The sequence below is a fragment of the Rhinichthys klamathensis genome, unplaced genomic scaffold (assembly GCF_029890125.1).
Source record: "Rhinichthys klamathensis goyatoka isolate OS25496 unplaced genomic scaffold, OSU_Roscu_1.1 h1tg000153l_1, whole genome shotgun sequence".
Classification (NCBI taxonomy): Eukaryota; Metazoa; Chordata; class Actinopteri; order Cypriniformes; family Leuciscidae; genus Rhinichthys; species Rhinichthys klamathensis.
This window is the reverse complement of record NW_026606688.1, coordinates 150,073-171,516: the sequence shown is the minus strand read 5'-3', so window position 1 is coordinate 171,516 and position 21,444 is coordinate 150,073. Positions and strand designations below refer to the sequence as shown.

Below are 21,444 nucleotides of genomic sequence, written 5' to 3'. Positions count from 1 at the left end.
GTTTGTCCACTCGTAGCCTGCAAATGAACTTCAGTGTTCGGTTTAGTTTGGATCAATGAGCTGTTCCTAACTGTCCCATTCCAGCTCAAATGCAGTTGAAGATTTGAGCTCAGGGACAGAAAAGCAGGCAAGTTTAAGTAAGGGATGTGCACTGGATGAATCATTACGCCAGTCAGCCATGAGCTGATTGATTATGTCCTTAAGCTTTTCTAAAGCATTGTGGACCTGGACACTGACCCTACTGACAACCAGACCTGACCCAGAAGCATCTGACTGAGGGAAGGGTTACATAGCACACTACACTATCCAGTACAGGACAGTAGTGAGTGCTGAGTGGCTCAAAAATAGAAGCACATTCCCAACTCGGATCATCACATTAAGAGCTGCCAAAACAGTCTGAGCCAACGGGAGGTACTATCAGAGTATCATCATCTTAGCCTGGCTATGAGTGCCAAATATGTCATATAAAGCTTCTCAACGATTAGACAAGGGTTTTTTTTCTCACCTAATGGAGTTTGGGTTCCTGAATTGTGCTGGATGACGACACTATTGTCTTCTATTGGGCTGCATTATTGCTGAAGCCAATTATTTTTTTCAGCCAACACTGTTATTAAACTAAATTGAATTAACATTGGACTGACACTATTGTTTTATGTAGAACTGCTTATAGCTAAATTGAACTTGTTTCGTAATTGATAAACTTTACGCAGTTATTGAATTAAACTGAATCAACACTGAGCTGACTTGAGCTGAATAATTAATTACAGTATTGGCTTTACAGCCAATTTGAGATTTGGCTTTACAGCCAATTTACAGAATTTGAATTTGTCTCATATTTGTTCAAGTTTGTGTCATTGATTCTGTTATTTTCCTGTTTATTACTGTAAAGCTGTTTGAAAAGTGCTCTATAAATAAAGGTAACTTGACTTGACATCACAATGTTTTCTGGGTCTGGTAAGGAAGAATTTGGCTGGCTTTCACAAAAACCATCCCTGAACTACAGTGAACACCTCTGGGATGAATTGGACCACTGACTCTGAGCCAGGCCTCATCACCCAATATCACTGGTTGACCTCACTGATGGTCATGGGTCTGAATGTGAGTAAATCCCTCAAGCCATTGTCAACTCTAGTGAAAAACATTCCCAAGAGAGTGAGCTATTATATGAGCAAAGGGATCCTTGATGAGTGCTTCAGGTACCCTTCAGTGGACGGTCACAAAGGGATTTTTATTTTGTCGTACATGAGAATTTCTTGTTTGTTTAGATGTCAAGAATGGACTAGGAAACTTTCAGCTGACGTTGATTAGAGATGGCACAAATATATGAAATATCTTGACAAGAGACTTCTCCCAGTATTGCTAACAGTTGGTAAATTGAATTATTTGAGAGAGAATCCATTTATATATGATGATAATTTATTTCCATGTATCAGCACATCTTTTGCACCTCATATACTACCCTCACATAACAGGATAAATAAACCTACACATAATTTCAAACAGTAAATTATAAGGTTTATGAATATGTATTTTAATGTGTACCTTGCTTGCGTCTGAGTACTCTCAAGGGTTTTCCCTCTTCACCTGAACTTCTTATGCAGTTTTTTTTTCCTTTCCATGAACACTTTGAAGAAAAAGTCTAATTTCAGACAGGTTCTTTTTACTTGCTTCATTTAGAAAAAGATTAATTATGTTTTTCTCCATTGTGCAGATGAGCAGAGTGACATTGTGCAGATATTGCAAGAGATATAGCTGAGGATCATCACCACCATCACTCATGAGAAACAGGCTGGTTTAAATCTGTTGTGTGTTGTAATACTTCTTATGTGTGTATATGTGCGTACGCAGAGTCTGTCCTCTTCATTTTTTGCACATAATTATATAAAAAAGATATTAGGAAATTCCTATTTATAATGATGTGACATAATATATAAATGGCAACTTAAAGGGAGAGTCCACCCAACAAATATTCTCTAATCATTTACTCACCCTCACGTTGTTCTAAATATGACTTAATTTCTTCTGCGGAACCCAAAATATATATTTTTAAGAATGTCGGGAAGCAAACAACATTGGAACCCATTGGCGTCCATTAAATAAAATATTTCTCAAAATATCTTCTTTTATGTTCCACAGATGAAAGTCATAGAGGTTTGGAATAACATGGTGGGTGAGTAAATGATGACAGCAGTTTCATAATTGGTTGAGCTATCCCTTTAATTTTGATCAGCAATCATTTGTGAACCTTTGGCGGCCAAGCGAAACAAACAGGCAAAAAAGCACTATATCCAGAATAGCTGTTTTGAGAGCAATGTTCCTGAGATAGTAAATTAGATCCCATATGCAAGTGCTTAGGGGTAGAAAAGGAGAGAAAAATAGTGTTGGCCATCTGTGTGCTATTTAGATTGATCCCAGCAGCCATGGCTGTTTAATTCAAAAACTGTCAGGGAGTGTCATTAGGTGTGGCCATTTTCAGGCTTCAGATTTCATTAGCCACAGGAAGGCCCACATTACCCTCAGGATTAATGTCAAGCCTCCCGATACAGCTCTGGAGCTGTGGAGTGCTTAGAGGAACATCCCTGACCTTTTTGCGTAAATACACTGTGATTCATTAAAGATTATGTAGACCACGGGAAAACTCTTAAACAGTTGAGGAGTTATACACATTTTGGCCTGTAAAGTTATCCTTGCTACTCTGGGAAAATAAAATTGGTTCCTGAAGCCTAAGTTTTATTTATTTATTTTTTAAAAAGTCCAACGTTGTGTGAACCACAATGTTCTTCAAAATATCTTCTTTTGTCTTCCACAGATGAAAGAAAGTCATACATGTTTGGGACGACATGGGGTAAGTAAATGTTTGGGTGAACTATCTCTTTAAAAAAAATCCAAAACATCCTGCTTTTTTTTTCTTTGTTGTTTTCTCATTCAAAATTGCATCATGAGTTAAAACCGCAACAGCCTAGGTGATAGTGTCTTTGGCCTTCCTTCCTTCCTTCCTTTTTTCTCCTAAAGCCTCTTTCTTGCAGTTATCAGAAGGAAGGAGCAGTTGCTACGTCAAGGCCAAAGCCAACAGCGAGCATGATAACTCAGTGAGGATGAGAGGAGTCATCACTTTTCCTGTTTTAATTAGTCACATCAGCTTCTCAACTGGCAATCATGTCATCTGCTTCCTTCCAGGCGTTGATTATAAACTGAGGACTGCGTCACACAGACCACACTGGTAAGATATGCTGTGTTTTTAAGGCGAAATACAGGTTTTTTTTGCTCCAAGTGAAAGATATTTCACAGAACCCAGAATATGATAAATTCAGAAGTGCAATATTCTGACAGCTGCAATAATGGAATACAATTTTCACACGGGGCCCAATTGAGACATAATCAAGCCCTTGCTCGCTAACCTAGGCTCAACATGTTGATGTTTCTAGAAGCTTGCTGAATTATAAACCTGCTTCCACTCATGGGGTTTTGATTTTTACCTGATTCAGGAGGTTGTTAAATGTGCACGATCATGGAGTCATTTATCACACGCTCACTGTGCACCGCTCACAGTCCCAGAACACAGTTCCAGGTGCACTGGTACTGCACACAAATCAGGGAATGGTCACAACTACATGCGATTCAGAGCAGTCTGGATGTCATAAAGAATATGCATCATACCCCCGTTTTAAGGTCAAATATATGCAAGGTCTGAAAAGATCTGTTTTGCCTTCTGCTCCACTGTAGTTGTGTGCATTAACCTCACCCAGGATCTGAAAACCGTCAAGAGTATGACCAATATAGGGAGAAGACCTTTTGAACTGTGAATTTTCCTTTTTTTTAGTAATTTAAAACTTCAGAAGACTTCTTGACAGGTTTTAAATAGAACTCAAGACAAAGCTGAAGAGATCTGTCTATGTTCAGGTTCAGTCTCAAATGTGAGTGCATGTAGTGTACAAATTGTGTAAGAGGTCTTGTGCAAATCAATTTCTTTAGTGTAGCGTATCGCATACCGATTTGTAAAGAATTGAACTGTTCCAGTCTCAATTACTCACCCTCAAGCCTTCTTAGGTGTATATGACTGACTTACTTTCAGCCAAACACAATTGGAGTTATATTTAAAAATATCCTGGCTCTTCCAAGCTTTAAAATGGGAGTGAACAGTAACTGAGATTTTGAAGTCCAAAAAGCACATCCTTCCATCATAAAAGTAATCCAATCAGCTCCAGGGGGTTAATTGTGTTTGGCTGAAAGAAAAAAGTCATATACACCTTGAATGACCTGCGGGTGAGTAAATTATGGGATATTTTTTGTGTGAACTAGCCCTTTAACAGTTGCAATAATGATTCTTTTAAAGCTTGTATAAGGAAAAGGAGGAAAAAGGAAATTAAAAATAAATATGCTATATAAAAATAATAAACAAATTCCAAATTAATTTATTTTTTTAAATACAACTGAAGAAAACATATTTTCTTATGTCTATGTCTATCTTTACACATTACTTCTACTACTACACATTGTCATATAAACAGCCAGCGCTGATTTAAGTCTCATGACATGTATGAAAGCAAGGCCGCCAGGGACAGACTTGCCGTGTTTTCAATGGCATCTGCAGTAAGCTATATGAAGCTCTTAGATCACTTATAATTTTCCACAGCTCATGTTGTCTTGAGTTTTTATGTCTACTGAAATTTCTTGCAAGTGTTTTGTCAGCAGAACAATCCAAAAACACATTAAATAACAGTAAAACCCACTGAAGAGATGTCTATCCCTCACAGCCGCGCTTTCATTCCCGTTAAAAATCAAAGATGGCGCTGCTGTGAATAAGGTCAAGTCACCTTTATTTATATAGCGCTTTTTACAATACAGAAATGTTTTTACAATGTTTCAAAGCAGCTTTACAGAGATTACAGGAAAATAGTGCAACAAAGTTTGTTTCTAGAAGAAAATAGCGTCACAGTCCAGCTTAAGTAAGTTCAGTGATGGTTTATTTTTGATGTAAACATTTTATTAATTTAGTTTATTTAAGGCCTATACGAGTCATTTTCTGTGTCCAAAATCACATACTATATAGTATGTGGTAAATTTATCGGACATACTACATCCGCTATGTTGTCACTGTCATGTGACCTATGGTGTCAGTCGTGTTGCTTCGCTGTCATTCACAAATCCTCTCCTGTGGCCTCCTGGGAGAGTAAAGTCTCCAGTGGATGCACACTTCAGAATCTTGATGGTAGTAGTAGATCAGTAGATAGTAGACTTTCCATCTACTGTTTTGTGAATACTATGATTTCTGACATACTACTCATCTCACATACTGTTTTTGCCTAGTATATAGTGTGGAAGCAGGCATATTCAGATACAGGGATTCAATCAGGAATTGGGAAACACTAGTTATGCTGGACGTTTGACCTGCATAGTCATCCATTTAGGAACCGGTTCTGATTAAGAAAGGTAAAATACATTTTTTTTCTCGCAATAAACATTTTTTCACATAAAGAAATGAATAGTACTTTTAAAAAATGTTTAAATTCATCTTTATTTTCATGTGATGAATACTCCAGTCAAGTCGCCTCATGCATATTAAGATCATATCACCAGCATAATACAACTCATCCACCTTCTCTCAATTCAAACACTGACTTTTATTAATCTGAGTGATGTTCTGTGAGCATCTCTGCCCCTGAATGAATTACCCACATGCTCCTTGAATCCTGTATTGGTATTATCAGTTTGTCATAGGTCACGCTTCCTGATGCTATTTTGAGATGCTGTCAACAAGTGTTGTTCTACATCCTGTGGTGGAAAAAGTCTGATGATGACTATAGTTAATGCTGAGCAGCTTATTGAGTTTCCCCCAGGAAACCTCCCCCGTGAATCACTAAAAGCTGTGCTGAAGGCAGTCACTGTGGAGACTTCAATTACTGGCGTGTCCCAGTCGGCTGATTCCTAACTGTGGCCAGCAAATTAGAAAAAGGTGGAGGGAGGCAGAGAGAGAGTAAGAAAAACTTAAAAATCATTTGGAGAAGGATGGTTTAAAATTTGGATACAGAGGAACGACAGGATACTAAAGGGGACCAGTCACAAGAGTTTCACCAAGTGAAACGTTTCTGGTTAGAAGTGGAGAGGTAACCTTTTGTTCACATGTTGGTTATAGGCCAGACGTCTGCACCATAGGATTCAGTTCATAATCCTGCGTATGACTGATTTATGGCTCACATTATCAACTGTTGACTAAAGTCCCCATCTGAGTCTTTTTCGAGACAGGTCTGTGAAAATGCAGACAATAATGTCCTACATATTTTCTAATTTAGGGCAGGACACTTCATTATCGGTGTAATTGTGTGGTTTTTAAAGATGATTAGGGAGGGTTCATTGTGGCAGTAGGTTATTAGATCTTCACAGTACGTGCAGCAGTGTGGCCAGAATGGGCTTGTTCACAGATATGTAGACATGTAGAAGCTCATGTGTTCAATTCTAACTGTAAAGAAGAAATGAGAATTTACAAGTAAAGTTCACTACTGTTCAAAAGTGTGATGTCATTAAAACATTTTTTTTTAAAGTTCTTTTGATATATGTATATTAAGTAACACAACTGATTTCAACAGTAATAATAATAAGAAATGTTCCTTGTGTAGCAAATCAGCATATTAGAATGATTTCTGAAGGATCATGTGACACTGAAGACTGGAGTAATCACAGGAATAGATTACATTTTAAAATATATTCACATAGAAACCAGTTATTTTTAATAATTACAATATTTCACAATATCTGTTTTTAATGTATGTAGTTTTGATCTATAAATATCTTGGTGAGCATAAAAAAAATTCTGACCCCAAATGTTTGAATGGTATAGGGTATATATTACATGTTTCCTAACATTATATGTATTTATGTCTTCCACAGAAGAAAGAAAGTCACTCAGGTTTGGAACGACATAATGGTGAGTGTATGGTGACAGAATGTTTAATTTTTAGGTGAACGGTTCCTTTAAAGATGTGTGGGTCAGTTGTTGGAGTCATCACTGCTTATGAAGATGATTTGCAAGAGTTTCAGCTTTTATTAGTTTTAAATAAAGCCTAAAGCCTGTATTCCAAATCAAATCATTTTCCATAATCTGGTTTATCTCTTTCAAATTTGTTTAAAATTCCATGTTTTATCCTTTTGTGATTTATATTTGGACTCATCCGCTTTTCATATAGGCATTTATGGCTGACTAGTTTGAGAATACCACTTATTTTAATGCAGTCTCAACTAAAACAGCACATCTAGCTATTTATAGTCAACGTGTCATAGTTTGTGCTATTCAGGATACAGTTTTTCTATTTTTAACATCTTTTAACACCTCCACAGATTTTAATTTTCCCCAGTGCCCATGCTGAGACATGAGAGCACTATTTACCTTTAGATGACTGTATAGGCCGGAATATGTGGTGTTTCTTTTTCAATGTCCTCTTACAGAACACAAGAATCCTAGCTGACTTAATCCTAGCAGATTGGTTTTTAGTGCCTCTTTCACTGTCGGTTGTGGAAACTTGAAGGCGGCGGCTACACATGGCTGCCTCTGTGAACCCACAGCACTCCTCCGTCTGGATGGGAGGATTTGGGGTAAAATGCTGTAGTGACTAGCAGTGGCATGTTAGCCCATTGATGGCCAGCAGTTACTTACCTGCACTAGAAGAATGCGAGATTCTTACAGCACAAGGTAATCAGGACTTCCACCCCCTTCGAAACACTCGTCAGTCTGACCCTCACGATCAGCCCGGTGCAGCCGCACATCTGGTGCAGATGTAGCAGTCTCTCTCTCACTGGATCAGGGGAGCTGGATGTCTGCCAAGCAGTGAATGTGCTTCCTGGTGTCTGTGGCCAGTAGAGAGAGTAAACACACACAGGTACTAGAACTTGAGCCAAAAGCCATCAGCACCCCAACTGCAAGAGGCCAGGCCTCAGTGATGTGGGTGATCACTTCAAACAGAATATAAAGAATGTTTAAAACACATGGCATTCAATCACAGGCGTTTGTGACCAGGTGCAGAGAGGTGTGCAATATTACAGCCCAATGCCAAAACGCTGATTAAACCTTTGGAACATGTCAAAGATCATAAGCATAATGCATAAGACAGATTTGCAAATCAAAGTCAACTGAGGTCAAGCTCATGTCACCTTTGAAATGTTTTTCCTCACTGAGTTGCATTGCAGTGCAGTGAGGTATTTCTTTAACGTCACTCAGGTGTAGAGTAATGCAATATATAGGCCTAGTTTCACAAACAGGTCTTAGATTAAGCCAGGATTAGGCCTTAGTTTAATTAGGACATTTAAGTAGTTTTTATAAACGTGCCTTAGAAAAAAAACATTACTGTGCATATTGAGACAAAACAATGGCACTGACATATTTTAAGATTATTTTATAACTTATGTTATTTAAGATAAGATAAGTTATAACCGCTCAAAAATGCATTTTAGTCTGGGACTAGCTTAAGCCTTGTCTGTGAAACCGGGGGAATATAATTAAATATTTCATGTAATGTAAAAATGTGTCACTGTTATTTACTGTCGTTATGGCTTTTACACACACACACACACACATATACATACATATCCAAATCAAACTCTACATTTTACATATTTATCAAACTCTATATTTAAAACAACAAAAAATAAAACTATATATTATTATAAAAAAAAATTTAAATCTAGAATTAATACATACAATTATACTACTTAATTATTTATTTTTTTCAATTGGTTAAAACAAGTTTTGAAGATATTTTTTTTTTTTTTACTCAAAAAAATTAAAATAAATAAATATACAAGCTAAAATAAATGTTTCCTTCTACACTTTGATTCATGTAATTCTTTCGCTGACCTTCTCTTTTCTCCTCCTTCCTCCAAAACAGCCTGAAGATATGTGATATTTTGTCCTTTTACCCTGGCAGACATCACAGAGGAGACAGATGTGATGGCTGTTTCAGAAGATCAGAGAGTGAGAAGCCCAAAACGCTGCTCCACAAGCTCCAAAGCTCAACGGGGATCTCCTCATATGTCTACATGAAAAACCAAACTGGCTGGTGAGCGTTGGTCTTTGTGATTCAGTCTGTTAGATTCTGAGATGCCCCATGCCTGCAAAAGATCAAATCATTTTCTCCCGACCAGATTAGACATGTCAGCAGGGGGTATGAAACATGCTCACAAGCTTATATTAAAATGCCTTCATCCTCTCAGACAAGCCTCTATGAATGGAAGAACACTGACTCTTAAAATATTAACCAGTGGCAAAATATCTCAGAAGAACTAATAAAGAATTTGCTGGAGGATTTTCTTCCTTTTAGGAAAAAATTTGTTTGTATGCTATTTTAGGCCACTTCTAGTACTGAACTTGATGCGGTGAAGAATAGATCTTCTCAGATGTTGTACTGTATTAGTTCGAGAGAGGATTACTGCTTAAATATGTTTGAGTATGTGCCCCGTTTAATCTAGCTGAGAAGAGCAAATGAGTCCTGACCATTGGTCCCACTTAGATGGCTAATTGCCTAAATCTGATTGGTGTGAACATGCTGCGTGCCATTCATCTGAAACGGCCTCGTCCTGGCCTAAAAGGTGAGGCCCGGTTCAACCTTCATTCACTTAACACGTTTTGTGTAGCTATCCAGATACAAACCAAAGCCTTGTTGAAACATCACAGCATATGTTGGATAATGAGACTCAGCTGTCCCGTCGGTTTCTCTGACATACCCTTCTTAATCTCATGATGGCTCTGAGGATAATGGGGGTATTTCGCTGGAGATACAGACAGACAGATAGCAGGCACTGTCGCAGGATAACGCTAGCCAGCGAAGTTAATGCTCGGGGCGGGTTCCTCCGCATTTGCCTGCCATCTGCCGCTCAGGCAGAAGTCCAGCAGTACGACAGGGCGTCCACCTGGGAATGTAGTTGCATGCACCATCATTCTCTATATGTCTGTAGATTCTCACCACTGCCCCCTAGTTAGATCTTGAATTTGGAGCAGGGATGTGCAAATATTTGATGCCTTGACAAAGTCAAGTCACATTTGTTTATATACTGTAGCACTTTATATATTACAGATTCTATATACAGCTTCACCATAATAAACAAGAAAATAACAGTGGTAATGTTGCTAAATTAAAGTTTAGCTGTAAAGGAGCTCTACAGAAGGCAATCGTGTCATTATTTAGCTCAAGTTGGTTCAGAACTGCCTTGAGATTTTGGAATAGGGATACAATGTTCGGCATACGCGGGAATTTCAAAGCAGTGGTGGAACGCTGGTTTGTTTTGTTGTGGTTGGTACAAATCTTTGGTTTTGTTGTGTTTGACATCAGAAAAAAAGGAACTGTCCTTAATATACTTCTGTGGTTTTGACATAAAAACTTTATTGAAAAATATCGCCAGGACGTAGCCTGCCATGCAAAAATGTATGTTCTGTAATCACTTTTAATCACGATTACTCATCATATCATTCCAAACCTGTATGACTTTCTTCTGCGAAACACAAAAGAAGATATTTTGATAAATGTTGGGAACCAGACAGTTTTGGTGACCATTGACTTTCATTATATGGACAGAAGCATTGACACATTTCTCAACATTTTTATATTAGGTGTCCTTAACTACTATGTACTTACATAAAACAATAAATACAATGTAGTTATTGTGTTAATGTTGTATTGGAAAACACAAAACGCTGCTAATGAGATGGGATATGGGTACGGTAAGACACGTTTTGGTGGTGGAATGAGGGCTAAGGATTAATTACAGCTGTAGGTATTTTTAAAAGTTATAAGTACATTGTAAAAACATGTATGTACACAATAATTGCATTGTATCAAATTATTCATTTAAATGTTAGTACATAGTAGTTAAAGGCACCTAATATAAAGTGGGACCCAAAATATTATCTTTAATGTTCCACAGAAGAAAAAAAGTCAGGTTTGGACCAACATGAGGGTGAGTAAATTATAACAGATTTTCCATTTTGGGGTGAAATATTCCTTCTGGTTATTATTCTGGTTTATTCTGGTTACTGGTTGGACTATTCTGGTTTCTTCAGAAACTTCTTTAAAAATGTTAAAACCATAGCATGAAAATTTAGCAGTTTGGATCTCTTATGTTACAGAATACAATTTTGGAAATGTAGTGAAGATGTGTGATGGGCAAAGTTATTTGCTATCTAGTTGAATTTCCTAGATCTGCTCTTAATTTCCTGTCAGCACCCTGCCTTTCTCTCTGATGATTGGACACGGGATTGATTGGCTATGTAGAACTCTGCCACTGTCAGTTCCTCAGCAGTGTATATAATATTGGCACATAACTTGCAAACATCAGAAGAATATTATGAGAGTCAATGGGGTCCCTTAACGCAGCCTCAATACAAGCTCACCAAAGTTTCTCTTGGATCTGAGATGAGGAGGGGGGGAGGCGTCATAAATCACTTTGTCAGGCACAGGGTCTTTAGCCTGAGGTCTCCCCTCAGCCATGCACCATCACTTTGTATGTTGCTGTTTTCCTCCAGGAGGCTGCTAGTGTGTTCCTGAAAGCATTGCATGTTCCAGATGATCTTGCGTGGGAAGCTGACTGTCAAAAACCCTCCATGAACTGGGTGGCTATGTCTTCATGACTGAGCATGTGTTAGCGTATTAGACCTGCCTAACGGGTTTAGATGCTGTATGTACACTTTTTAATGTTATTATAGAATATTTTTTCTGGGAAAAAACACATTTCAGAAGTGACGTTTATATCAAGCTGCGGTTTAGTTGACATCGCTTTATAGTCTAAACAATAGCAGCCACACACAATAAGTATGAGCATGCATATTTGCGATTACTCTTAAGTCAGCATCTCTCTGACTCTGTTGGACAGAGCTGCATTGCAATATCTTTTGAATAGGGCTATAAATTGATTAAAAAGTTTACCGGTAATTTAATTAATTACTTAAAATGCCTATTCATTTAAATGATTTATGTCTTTTTGTTTTTCAGTGTTTTTTGCCATAAGCACTTTATTTAAAACATTGTTAAAGTATAAAATATTTGGCCATTGGCCCTGCTCCAATGGTAGAAATTTCTCAAAATGTATGTTGAGGGGGCATAATTAATTGATTATGAAAAAATGATAATCACAGTATAATAATTATTTTGTGTGTTTTTAAAAATCATTGAAAATACCTTTTTAAAAAGCACTATAAATTAAAAAATACATCGATAAATACTTTTTATATTATACATCATAATACATTTTTTGTTAAGATTTATTAAAGGAAGCATGATTGATTTATAATCAATAAATTGCTAAATGTAAATTTTAGAAATTATAATTGATAATTTTTTGTTATTTTCTAAAGGAGATAATTGAGTATAAGTTTAATAAGTTTAATTAGTGTTTTATTTATTTTTACTTGTGTTACATTTTGTAAATATTAAAATATAAATTTATTATTTATGAATAAGTGAGTATTTATTAATGTTTAACATGTTAAATTGACAGCCTTACTTTTGGAAATGATTAATATACATGCAACTTTTTGCAAATGTCTGTCTCAGTCTGACCTAGGGCCAGACTTTTTAGGTGAGAAAGTGCAGCTGGTCTCAAGTTTTTTAAGCAAGTTGGTGTTGATTGACAGGCAAACTTTCTGCCCCTTTCCAGTCAGGGTTCAATGCGGATGTCTGGTTAATGAGGTTGACTTCAAGGATTATAATCAGAGGGGGGATATTACTGACCATATGTGTCAGCGCAGATGAGCGAACCTCCCAGGCTCGAGGTGTCAAAAGGATATTTTTTGTTTCCTCTCAGTTCTTATTTACCATAGAGCTATACAGATCTGCGTCACTGCCCCCCTGGGGTGACTTAAACAGCCTAACGTCTATGACAGATAAGTTATGCTAAACAGATTATTCATGTTTGCAAGACCTTCGAGGCACAGCATGGCCCTTCTGGAGAACCAGATCATCATATCTTTGCTTTCAGCATCCATGGCAAGGCCAGAAAATTTATTGTAATAGGTTCATAAAGGGCATAACTCAACTAACAAATCTAAGGTGCATCTCTCCACTGGGATAATTAAAGGAATAATTTACTCAAAAATGTAATTTCAAACCCATATAACTTTAATAGTTTATGGGTGAACTGTTCCTTTAAATTGCCATTTTTGTGCTCTGATTACATTTGTCTGTGGGTATGTTCACCTATTACACTTTGAACAAAACATTTGATGAGAAAACCAGAGAGAAACAGAAATGTGAAAAGTAAAAAATAAAAAGGCGCCCTCAGAAGCGCACTGTGACATATGGAAGCTATCACAGGGCTATGCTCCCATCTGTGTCCACAGCCGCGGCTCGCTGGCACCCAAAAGCCACTGCGCAGGATGGGAGTAATCCATGGAAGAGGATCCATGGGATTGTGATGGGACTCAAAGTTCCCTGGAGACAGAGATTAAGAGGGGAAGAGGTAGATGGATTATACTGGCGTTGGGTGAAGTGCAGATGTTCAGAGCTATTTACAGAAAACAGGTGCCCAGGCACTGAGAAAGGTTCAGCAAGGTCTTGCTTTTTGTCTGTCATGAATACTCCTCATATGATGTTAGTGCCAAATATTGTGTTTGGAAATGTTGCAACACATTGGCGCTGTATGTGTACAGTGCAATTCAATTGGCTGTCTGTTCCAAAAAAAAAATTCAGCCCTTATGTTTAAGTAAGGGAGTCATCCTAAAGGAATGAGTTAAAACCACACAAATATGAACAGAATCCACGTAATTTAAGATTCCCATGACTAAAACTTTGGGGAGTGCTTTATATTCCTGCAGGTTTAATCACAGTCTAACATTGCATTTCACCTCTTTACCATATTTGGTTCCTTTGTTGTTAAGAAATGAAATATGACTAGCGATACAGGGAACATCCTGTTTAATGCAACATAACTTTGAGAATTCCATGCCCAGTTTCTAAATGCTCTTGAAGGCACCGTTTAAGTGTTTGGTTCATGTGCGGTTTTGCTCTACTTGTCTGGTGCTCCGTGAGTCATTGGGATGTCGAGTGCCCCTGTCTCAACCTCTTTTCCTGCCCTGTTACTCACTGGACCACTTCAAGTTTTCTCGGAGTGAAAAATTTATTGCAGGTTGGTAAATTTTTTATGGCTCCATTTCAGTGGACCTTTGATGGCGTGCTGCGTTCTGTATCAACCCGGCGGCGACCAGCCCTTAACATTCTCACAAGCAGTCCCGTGAGGCCGTCTGACGCACACGCACCGAGTGAGCGCTGTCCTGTCTGATAAATACCTGCGGACCAGACCTCAGTGATTTACTGCATGTCAAGAGTTAAGCTACTCTGGAACCAATGGCCCTACCAGACAAGAGGAAGTTTGTCGTTCTGAACACACCACACACTACAAATGATCTCTAAAGGAGAATGTATTCTGTTCTGTTTTGGGCGCCCTTTTGGATGACCTCCCGTCTGAACATCTTTTCTCTCTAACTCACGACAGCAGAACATTTATCTCTGTCTATGATGTAGGGGAGACCGGGGATGGCTGTAACACTTGCTTTGAACGATTTTTTATTTTTTTGCACTATTTATCTCAAACTATATATAATTTTGCCACATTTGTCTGCTAAACATTAATTTATTTTAGAATCTACGACTCGTTCCTAAACTGCGCATTTAGAGTCAAGTACAAAAACTGATGTTGTTACAACCTACAGTACCCTGTAACACTATTAGAAAACATGGAGATGCATTTATAAAAAAAAAAATCAGAACAATTTTTATATCTTTTTTTAACTCCACCCAATTTCAATTTTAAAGGGATACTCCACCGTTTTTTCATATTAAACTATGTTATTCCCTTAACTAAGACGAGTTGATGCATTCAGTGCGTGCACTAAATCGCTCTGTCTTGCGGCGAAACTTTGATAGCACTTAGCTTAGCCCAGTTCATTCATTAGGATCCAAGCAGAGAAGTGACCAAACACCTCCACATTTTCCCTATTTAAATACAGTTACATGAGTAGTGTAACTCGACCAAGAATGGTGACACAAAATAAAACGTTGCGCTTTTCTTAGCGTGTAAAGTGGATAACTATAATGTATGGCGGAATACCACAGCAAGTGCTTGGGAGCACTTCGACTCGGCGCAGTAATATCATCCCTCCGGAGAGGGAGAGTGGGGAGAGGATTTTTCACGAGTGATGATATTACTGCGCCAAGTCGAAGTGCTCCCAAGCACTTGCTATGGTATTCCGCCATACATTATAGTACAAAAACATACAAATTGCTCTCACACACACAACTGAAATGCTCTCACACACACAACTGAAATGCTTGCATACAATATACTGAAATGCTTCTCAGTTGTGTTTGTAAAAGCATTTCACTTGTATGTGTGAGCATTTCAGTTGTGTGTGTGAGAACATTTCAGTTGTATGTGTTTGAGCATTTCAGTTGTGTGTGAGCGTAATATTTTCAGTTGTATGTATTGAGAGCGTTTCAGTTGTGTTTGTAAAAGCATTTCACTATTTTCACGTGTGTGAGCATTTCAGTTGTGTGTGTGTGAGCATATTTTCAGTTGCATGTATGAGAGCATTTCAGTTGTGTGTGTGTGAGCGTTTCAATTGTGTATGTGTGTGAGTGTTTCACTTGTGTGTGTGTGAGCGTAATATTGCAGTTGTATGAGAGCATTTCAGTTGTGTGTGTGTGTGTGTGAGCATTTCAGTTGTGTGTGTGAGCGTAAAATTTTCAGTTGTATGTATGAGAGCGTTTCAGTTGTGTTTGTAAAAGCATTTCACTTGTATGTGTGAGCATTTCACTATAGCATGTGAATTAATTTGGTTTCATAAGTGTATGTGAGAGGAAAAGTACATATGCATGGTAATTCTGAATAATGTCCCTAAGGGCACCTCATATTAAATGACTGAATTTTCATTTTTGGATGAACTAATTGTTTAATATTCATTAACTTAAACATGAACCAAATGCAGAATTTATTTCTTTTTTTCTATTAAATAAAAAGGTTTAAATTTTTCTATTTCTATTTAAAGGTGACATATTATGCCCCTTTTCACAAGATGTAATATAAATCTACGGTGTCCCCAGAATGTGTCTGTGAAATTTCAGCTCAAAATACCCCCCAGATCATTTATTTTAGCTTGTCAAAGTTGCCCCTTTTTGTGTGCAAGCAAAAAAATTGTTGTGTGTGTCCCTTTAAATGCAAATGAGCTGCTGCTTCCCGCCCGTTCAGAAGATGGCCGATTCTTTACACGAGCTTCGGATACTCGCAATAACAAAGCACTTTTGACACTTTTAGAGCAATTTTCTGCTCTATAAACCATTCATATTTGTAGATTTACAGAGGATGGAAGTCATGTACAACACTACAAAAGTTTGGGTCAGTAAGATCTTCTTTTTTTTCAAAGAAATTAATACTTTTATTCAGCAAGGTTAGGCTAATTCATTAAATTTATCCGAAGTGACCTTAAAGATATTTGCAGTGTTACAATATATTTCTGTTACAAATAAATGCTGTTGCTTTGAACTTTCTATTTATCAAAACCTGGAAAAAAAGAAATTAAGCAGCACAAATGTTTTCAATATTGTTGATAATAATAAGAAATGTTTATGTGTGTGTCAGTGTGTGTGTGTATACTGGTATTTCTATAGTAGCCTTCAAGTATAGAAATACCAGTAAAGTTTGATCTTGTGGGGAGATTTCTTTGGTCCCCGTGAGAAAACAATCTTGTAAATCATACAGAATTATCTGGAATTATTTGAAAAATCTAAAATAGTATAAAGGTTTCTGTGATAGGTTAGTGTATTAGTGTAGTAGGGGGATAGAATATACAGTTTGTACAGTAAAAAAATATTGTGTCTTTGGAATGTCCCCATAAAACATGGAAACCTAATGTGTGTGTGTGTTTGACCTAAACTCGTAGACCTCCCCTAAGGCTACACTGCATGGGCCCCTGTGTTAACACCTCTCAGGGGTGGACACACCTGTCATTGATTAGCATGAGTGTGTAACCAATGCGGTATGCCTTCCCTCATAAAACAATACATCCAATTTCAGCTTTGCTACAAGCTGACCCAATGTATATACTTATTTTAAACATAAGTACCACCATACCAACTTGTAGTTTTCCTCCCTGAAGCCACGGAAATTCTATTGGCTGTAAAGCAGTTTGTTGTGTGTGTGAGTGCATGTATGTGCTTATAGAGGCCCCACTAATGTGGCTCATATAACATGCAACATGATGATGGTAAACCTTCCTTTCTGCACTATATTTGTTGTTGCAGCTCTTGTCTGAGACCACATCCCTCAACTACAGCGCTCTGCATCGACAGTGCATGTAAAAAAAGAACAGCTGCTCCTTTTCGCACCATGCTTTGAATGTATGCACCAGTCCCCGGCCCGCAAAGTAGATCCCCATGTCAAAACCTCAGGAAGATGCCGGTCCCACAGGAACCGGACTGACCACCGCCATCTGCACTTGACGAGCAGGCCAGCTTCTTTTCTTATCGTCAGGAAGTTGTGAGGTGGGAGGTATTTCTGTTTGTTTGTTTTGCAAACGTATTTGTTTCCGCTAATGCAAACAATTAGGTGACATCCTATGACAGAACGAGCACTGGTCCGGCTGCAGATGGACATGGTGCTCTACAGTAATGGGCTCATCAATCAACACAGTCTGATGAAACACTGTGACAACTTGGCAGAGGCTTCACCGGTGACTAAGGTGACCACGTTCAAGGTTGACATTTTGGACAACAAAGAGGAAGCTGAGATGCTTTAATACTTCAACAGATCTTTTCCCATAACATGATGGTAACAAAGCAGCAGAAACACAAATATGGCTAATTAATCTCATAGACATGGATTATTTTGGGGGAGGGGAGGGAATATACTTTTTAGCATTATTTTAATATATATATATATATATAAATATATATTTTAAATAAAGCCTAAATGTTTCAATTTAATATGATTTAATTAATTATTATATATAAAATATATAATAATGTAAACAATTACACAACCATTCAGAGGATTGGGGCTGGTAATATTTTTTAATGTTTTTGTGTCCTATGCTCACCAAGGCTGCATTTATTTTATCAAATAAAAAAATATATATTGTTGAATATTATTACAAATTTAAAAAGCTTTTTTCTCTTTTTAGTTTTAAAATTGGATTTATTCCTGTGATGTAAAGCTGAATTTTCAGCTGCCATTTCTCCCGTCTTCAGTGTCACATGATCCTTCAGAAATCATTCTAATATACTGATTTGGTGATCAAGGTTTCCACAATTTTATTATGGCAGCCATAATACTTTTTTTTTTTTTTCAGGATTCTTTGATGAATAGAAAGTTGAAAAGAACTTTTCATTTAAAAAAAATCTTACTGACCCCAAACTTTTGAACAGTAGTGTATATAATTTAAATATTTATGTTCATTTATAACTATATTCATATTTTGAAGCCTATTATAAATTATATAGACAACGTGTTTTGTTTATAGAGATATCTCACTATCTATTGTGTATTTATGACATATCAGCATAAACCGAGCAGTTAATAAAATCATTTCTTTCTTTACAATGCATCAAACTCCAAAATTTCAGTTCCTTTTGGACTGAGTGAAAAGTTGGCTGCCCACTGTAGTGTTTGTTATTGTTAATCAGCACCTTGAGGTCCAAAGTCCAATATTCAAACCATGCTGTTTTCCTGGAGTTTACTCTGTCTACCAGCAAAACTTTTTCAAACTCTTGGCCAAAAAACACATAGGTGCTCCATTAATAATTATTTTTTTGGTTAACAGTAGAAAGAACAGTGTACATGCGGTGTTTACCTCCTGTGGCATAAAGCTTTGATTTGAATGAGTTTGCTGTTTCCCACTCAGAATAAACCCATTCAATACATTTACAGAAATATATTGTAAATCTGAAATCTTTTCTGCTGTCATCACAGCCATTTATGCATGCTGTGGGCTTATTTGTTTGGCCCAGTGTCATATGCCTTCTGAGAAAGCATTCATGCAGAGAAAGAACCAATTATGTGTAATTTGTGCTTTTAAGCCCATCTCCCATAATCACCATGGTGATATTTTAAATGTGATTAAACACACAGGAGTACTTCCGTGCACAAATGTTTCTTCATCTTCACAGAACTGGAACAGATTAGCTGTTTTATTTTTATTTTAAAGACAGCTGGACGGAGCACATCAGAATAGAACAGAAGCATGGAGTCTTGATATACATTTTCTAACTACTTTTAACTTGACACATGGTCTAAAACTCATGGCGTGAGATGCTGTAAAACAGTGACACACAACAGACAAAGACATCCATCTAGATGAGTACATAGACACAATTAAAACATAGCACACAGAACAGTCTAACTCAGACAGATATGATATGGAACTATAAATTAAACAAAATGAATCACCTAAAATGTTCTAAAACTGCCTCTGTTTTTTGTTGTGCAATAATATAATGTCTTTGAATTATCTTTCTTTTTTTCCAGCAAATATTCAAGTGTTTAAATGTGGTTCTTTTTATTAATTTAATGATTTAATGAGGTTTAGGTGCTTTTATGAATATATATTCATAAATATAACGTACATGAAACTTATGAGTATTGAAATACTGTATATGCATATAAATATATGAGTGTGTGTTTAGAGAGACTGTGTAAATCAGTCATTTATTCTGTCAATCTCACCTACATTGTTATTTTCTTTTTTTCTGTCTGTTTCTCAAGGACACCACCATAAAAGGCCTCTTAGACTAATACAGTTATCTGTTTATCTGAAGCAGATGAAAAACTTCCTCTGAATGAATATACACAATATCTTGGCACACCAGTCAGGATCCAGCACAGAGGAGCCTATCTTTAACATCACAGGCATGTAAGTATGCATCCTCCTGAATTCCAGTCCCTTTGTTTTTAGATGTAAGGGAAGAGCAGTAATGAGTCTTCTGTTGACTTGACATCCTTGGAAAGTCCGCCTGGACCGCACACCTGCTGTCCATCCAGACCTGTGGAATCTCTGTATGGATACAGAGGATGCAAGATCTGGAAAGTATGCCGGCGGCCGAAGACCCTTAAGGTAGCACAGCGTGCGTCGAGGAAATGGCCAGGAATGTCAATGCAACCATTCCTTCCATATCCTCCGTCGCAGCATTGTTTGAATGGCCGTGCCGTTAATCATTAATATAAACACCTGTAAACTTAATATAATTAACCGGGCCTTTTGTTGAGGGTTTTTCCCTTGTTTTGACGGGACATTCAAAGCAGGAGATCAAGAGGTCTTTCTCTTCCATGATAACCGGAGTGTAACAGTCATGGGTGGTTTTGGTTTATGTATTAATTCGTTGCGGTCAGCAGACAGTGTGCTGTGAAGGGTAGTGTCACCGGGTGCACTGGCAGCTTGACAAGTGACAGAGGCCAGACTGAATGTCCTTGACAGTAGCATAACGCTGCCAGGAGTGCTTCAGTCGCAGCAGAATGCATAATTGGTGACACGATGAGCAAAGAGGACACTTGACAGAAGTCCTGGGCTGGAGCGAGAAAGGCTTTACAATCTCAAAGATGTCTGATCAGCACATGGTTGAATGAAACTTGGTTTTTGGTTTCTCGGTTCAAAGTGCAGTCTGTAATGGCTGTCAGTTATACGCCATTCATGTGTTACCTTTTTAAAGAATTAGTTTACTTCAAAAAAATCCAGAAACGTAATCACTATACAATACAATACGTAGTCACCCACCCTTTAGTGGACTGTGAAACCGTTCACAAATCATACAAACCACTGGTATGATGTTGCAGTCTGTCCTTTATGGAGTTTGAAAGCTTCTTGGAAGTTTAAGAATGACGTTATGATGACAGAATATTTCATTTTGGTATCAACTGTCCTTCTAAACTACAATACATCCAAATATATTATCAAGAATTCAGACTTCTAGACTGAAATGGTTTTCATACAAAACAAACCGAACATATACATACGGAATTGCCAACTCATAAAATAGTTGTGTTTTGTTATGAGATAAGATTTAAAAATATATATTTGTAATAAAACGAAATATTTTTTGTTTTATTTATTTGTTTTTGAAATTTTATTTTTGAAAATAGATAGTGAAGGACAAGCAACCATTAAGTGGGCAGCATGAAACTCTTAATACAGTTTAAAAAGCATCCCAGCCCAGGTGGGTTTACTGCATATGTCCCATACTTCCATTTGTGTTACCTCATAGATTTGAATGAGGAGGTCTGTGCAAACTTATGTCTGCAGTGTAAACTATGATGTGAAATTGTTCTCACATATTTTTTCCACTCTTGTCACACATTCTTTTTCTTGTGTTCTTCTTGTGAGTCTTTCTGTTCAGGCTCCAGTGTTTTATGAACTGTTACCTCACTTTTATGTTTTAAGAGCAGAAGAACACATTTTTCTTCTCATGATTCTCATGTGTTAAC

The 21,444-nt window shown here is 37.3% G+C and overlaps 2 protein-coding genes across 2 annotated transcripts in view; both read left to right on the top strand.

Annotated features, from left to right (window-relative positions):
- The window catches only part of LOC130090900 (uncharacterized), a 30,746-nt gene extending 13,379 nt beyond the window's left edge, over positions 1-17,367 (top strand). The window contains exons 3-6 of the mRNA XM_056258533.1: positions 2,810-2,845; positions 3,013-3,220; positions 8,877-9,047; positions 17,274-17,367. Of these exons, the coding sequence (XP_056114508.1) occupies positions 2,810-2,845; positions 3,013-3,220; positions 8,877-9,047; positions 17,274-17,367 (509 nt within the window). The remainder of the gene's footprint in view (positions 1-2,809; positions 2,846-3,012; positions 3,221-8,876; positions 9,048-17,273) is intronic.
- A 256-nt stretch (positions 17,368-17,623) lies between these two features.
- The window catches only part of xpnpep2 (X-prolyl aminopeptidase (aminopeptidase P) 2, membrane-bound), a 30,076-nt gene continuing 26,255 nt past the window's right edge, over positions 17,624-21,444 (top strand). The window contains exon 1 of the mRNA XM_056258571.1: positions 17,624-17,725. Within this exon, the coding sequence (XP_056114546.1) occupies positions 17,624-17,725 (102 nt within the window). The remainder of the gene's footprint in view (positions 17,726-21,444) is intronic.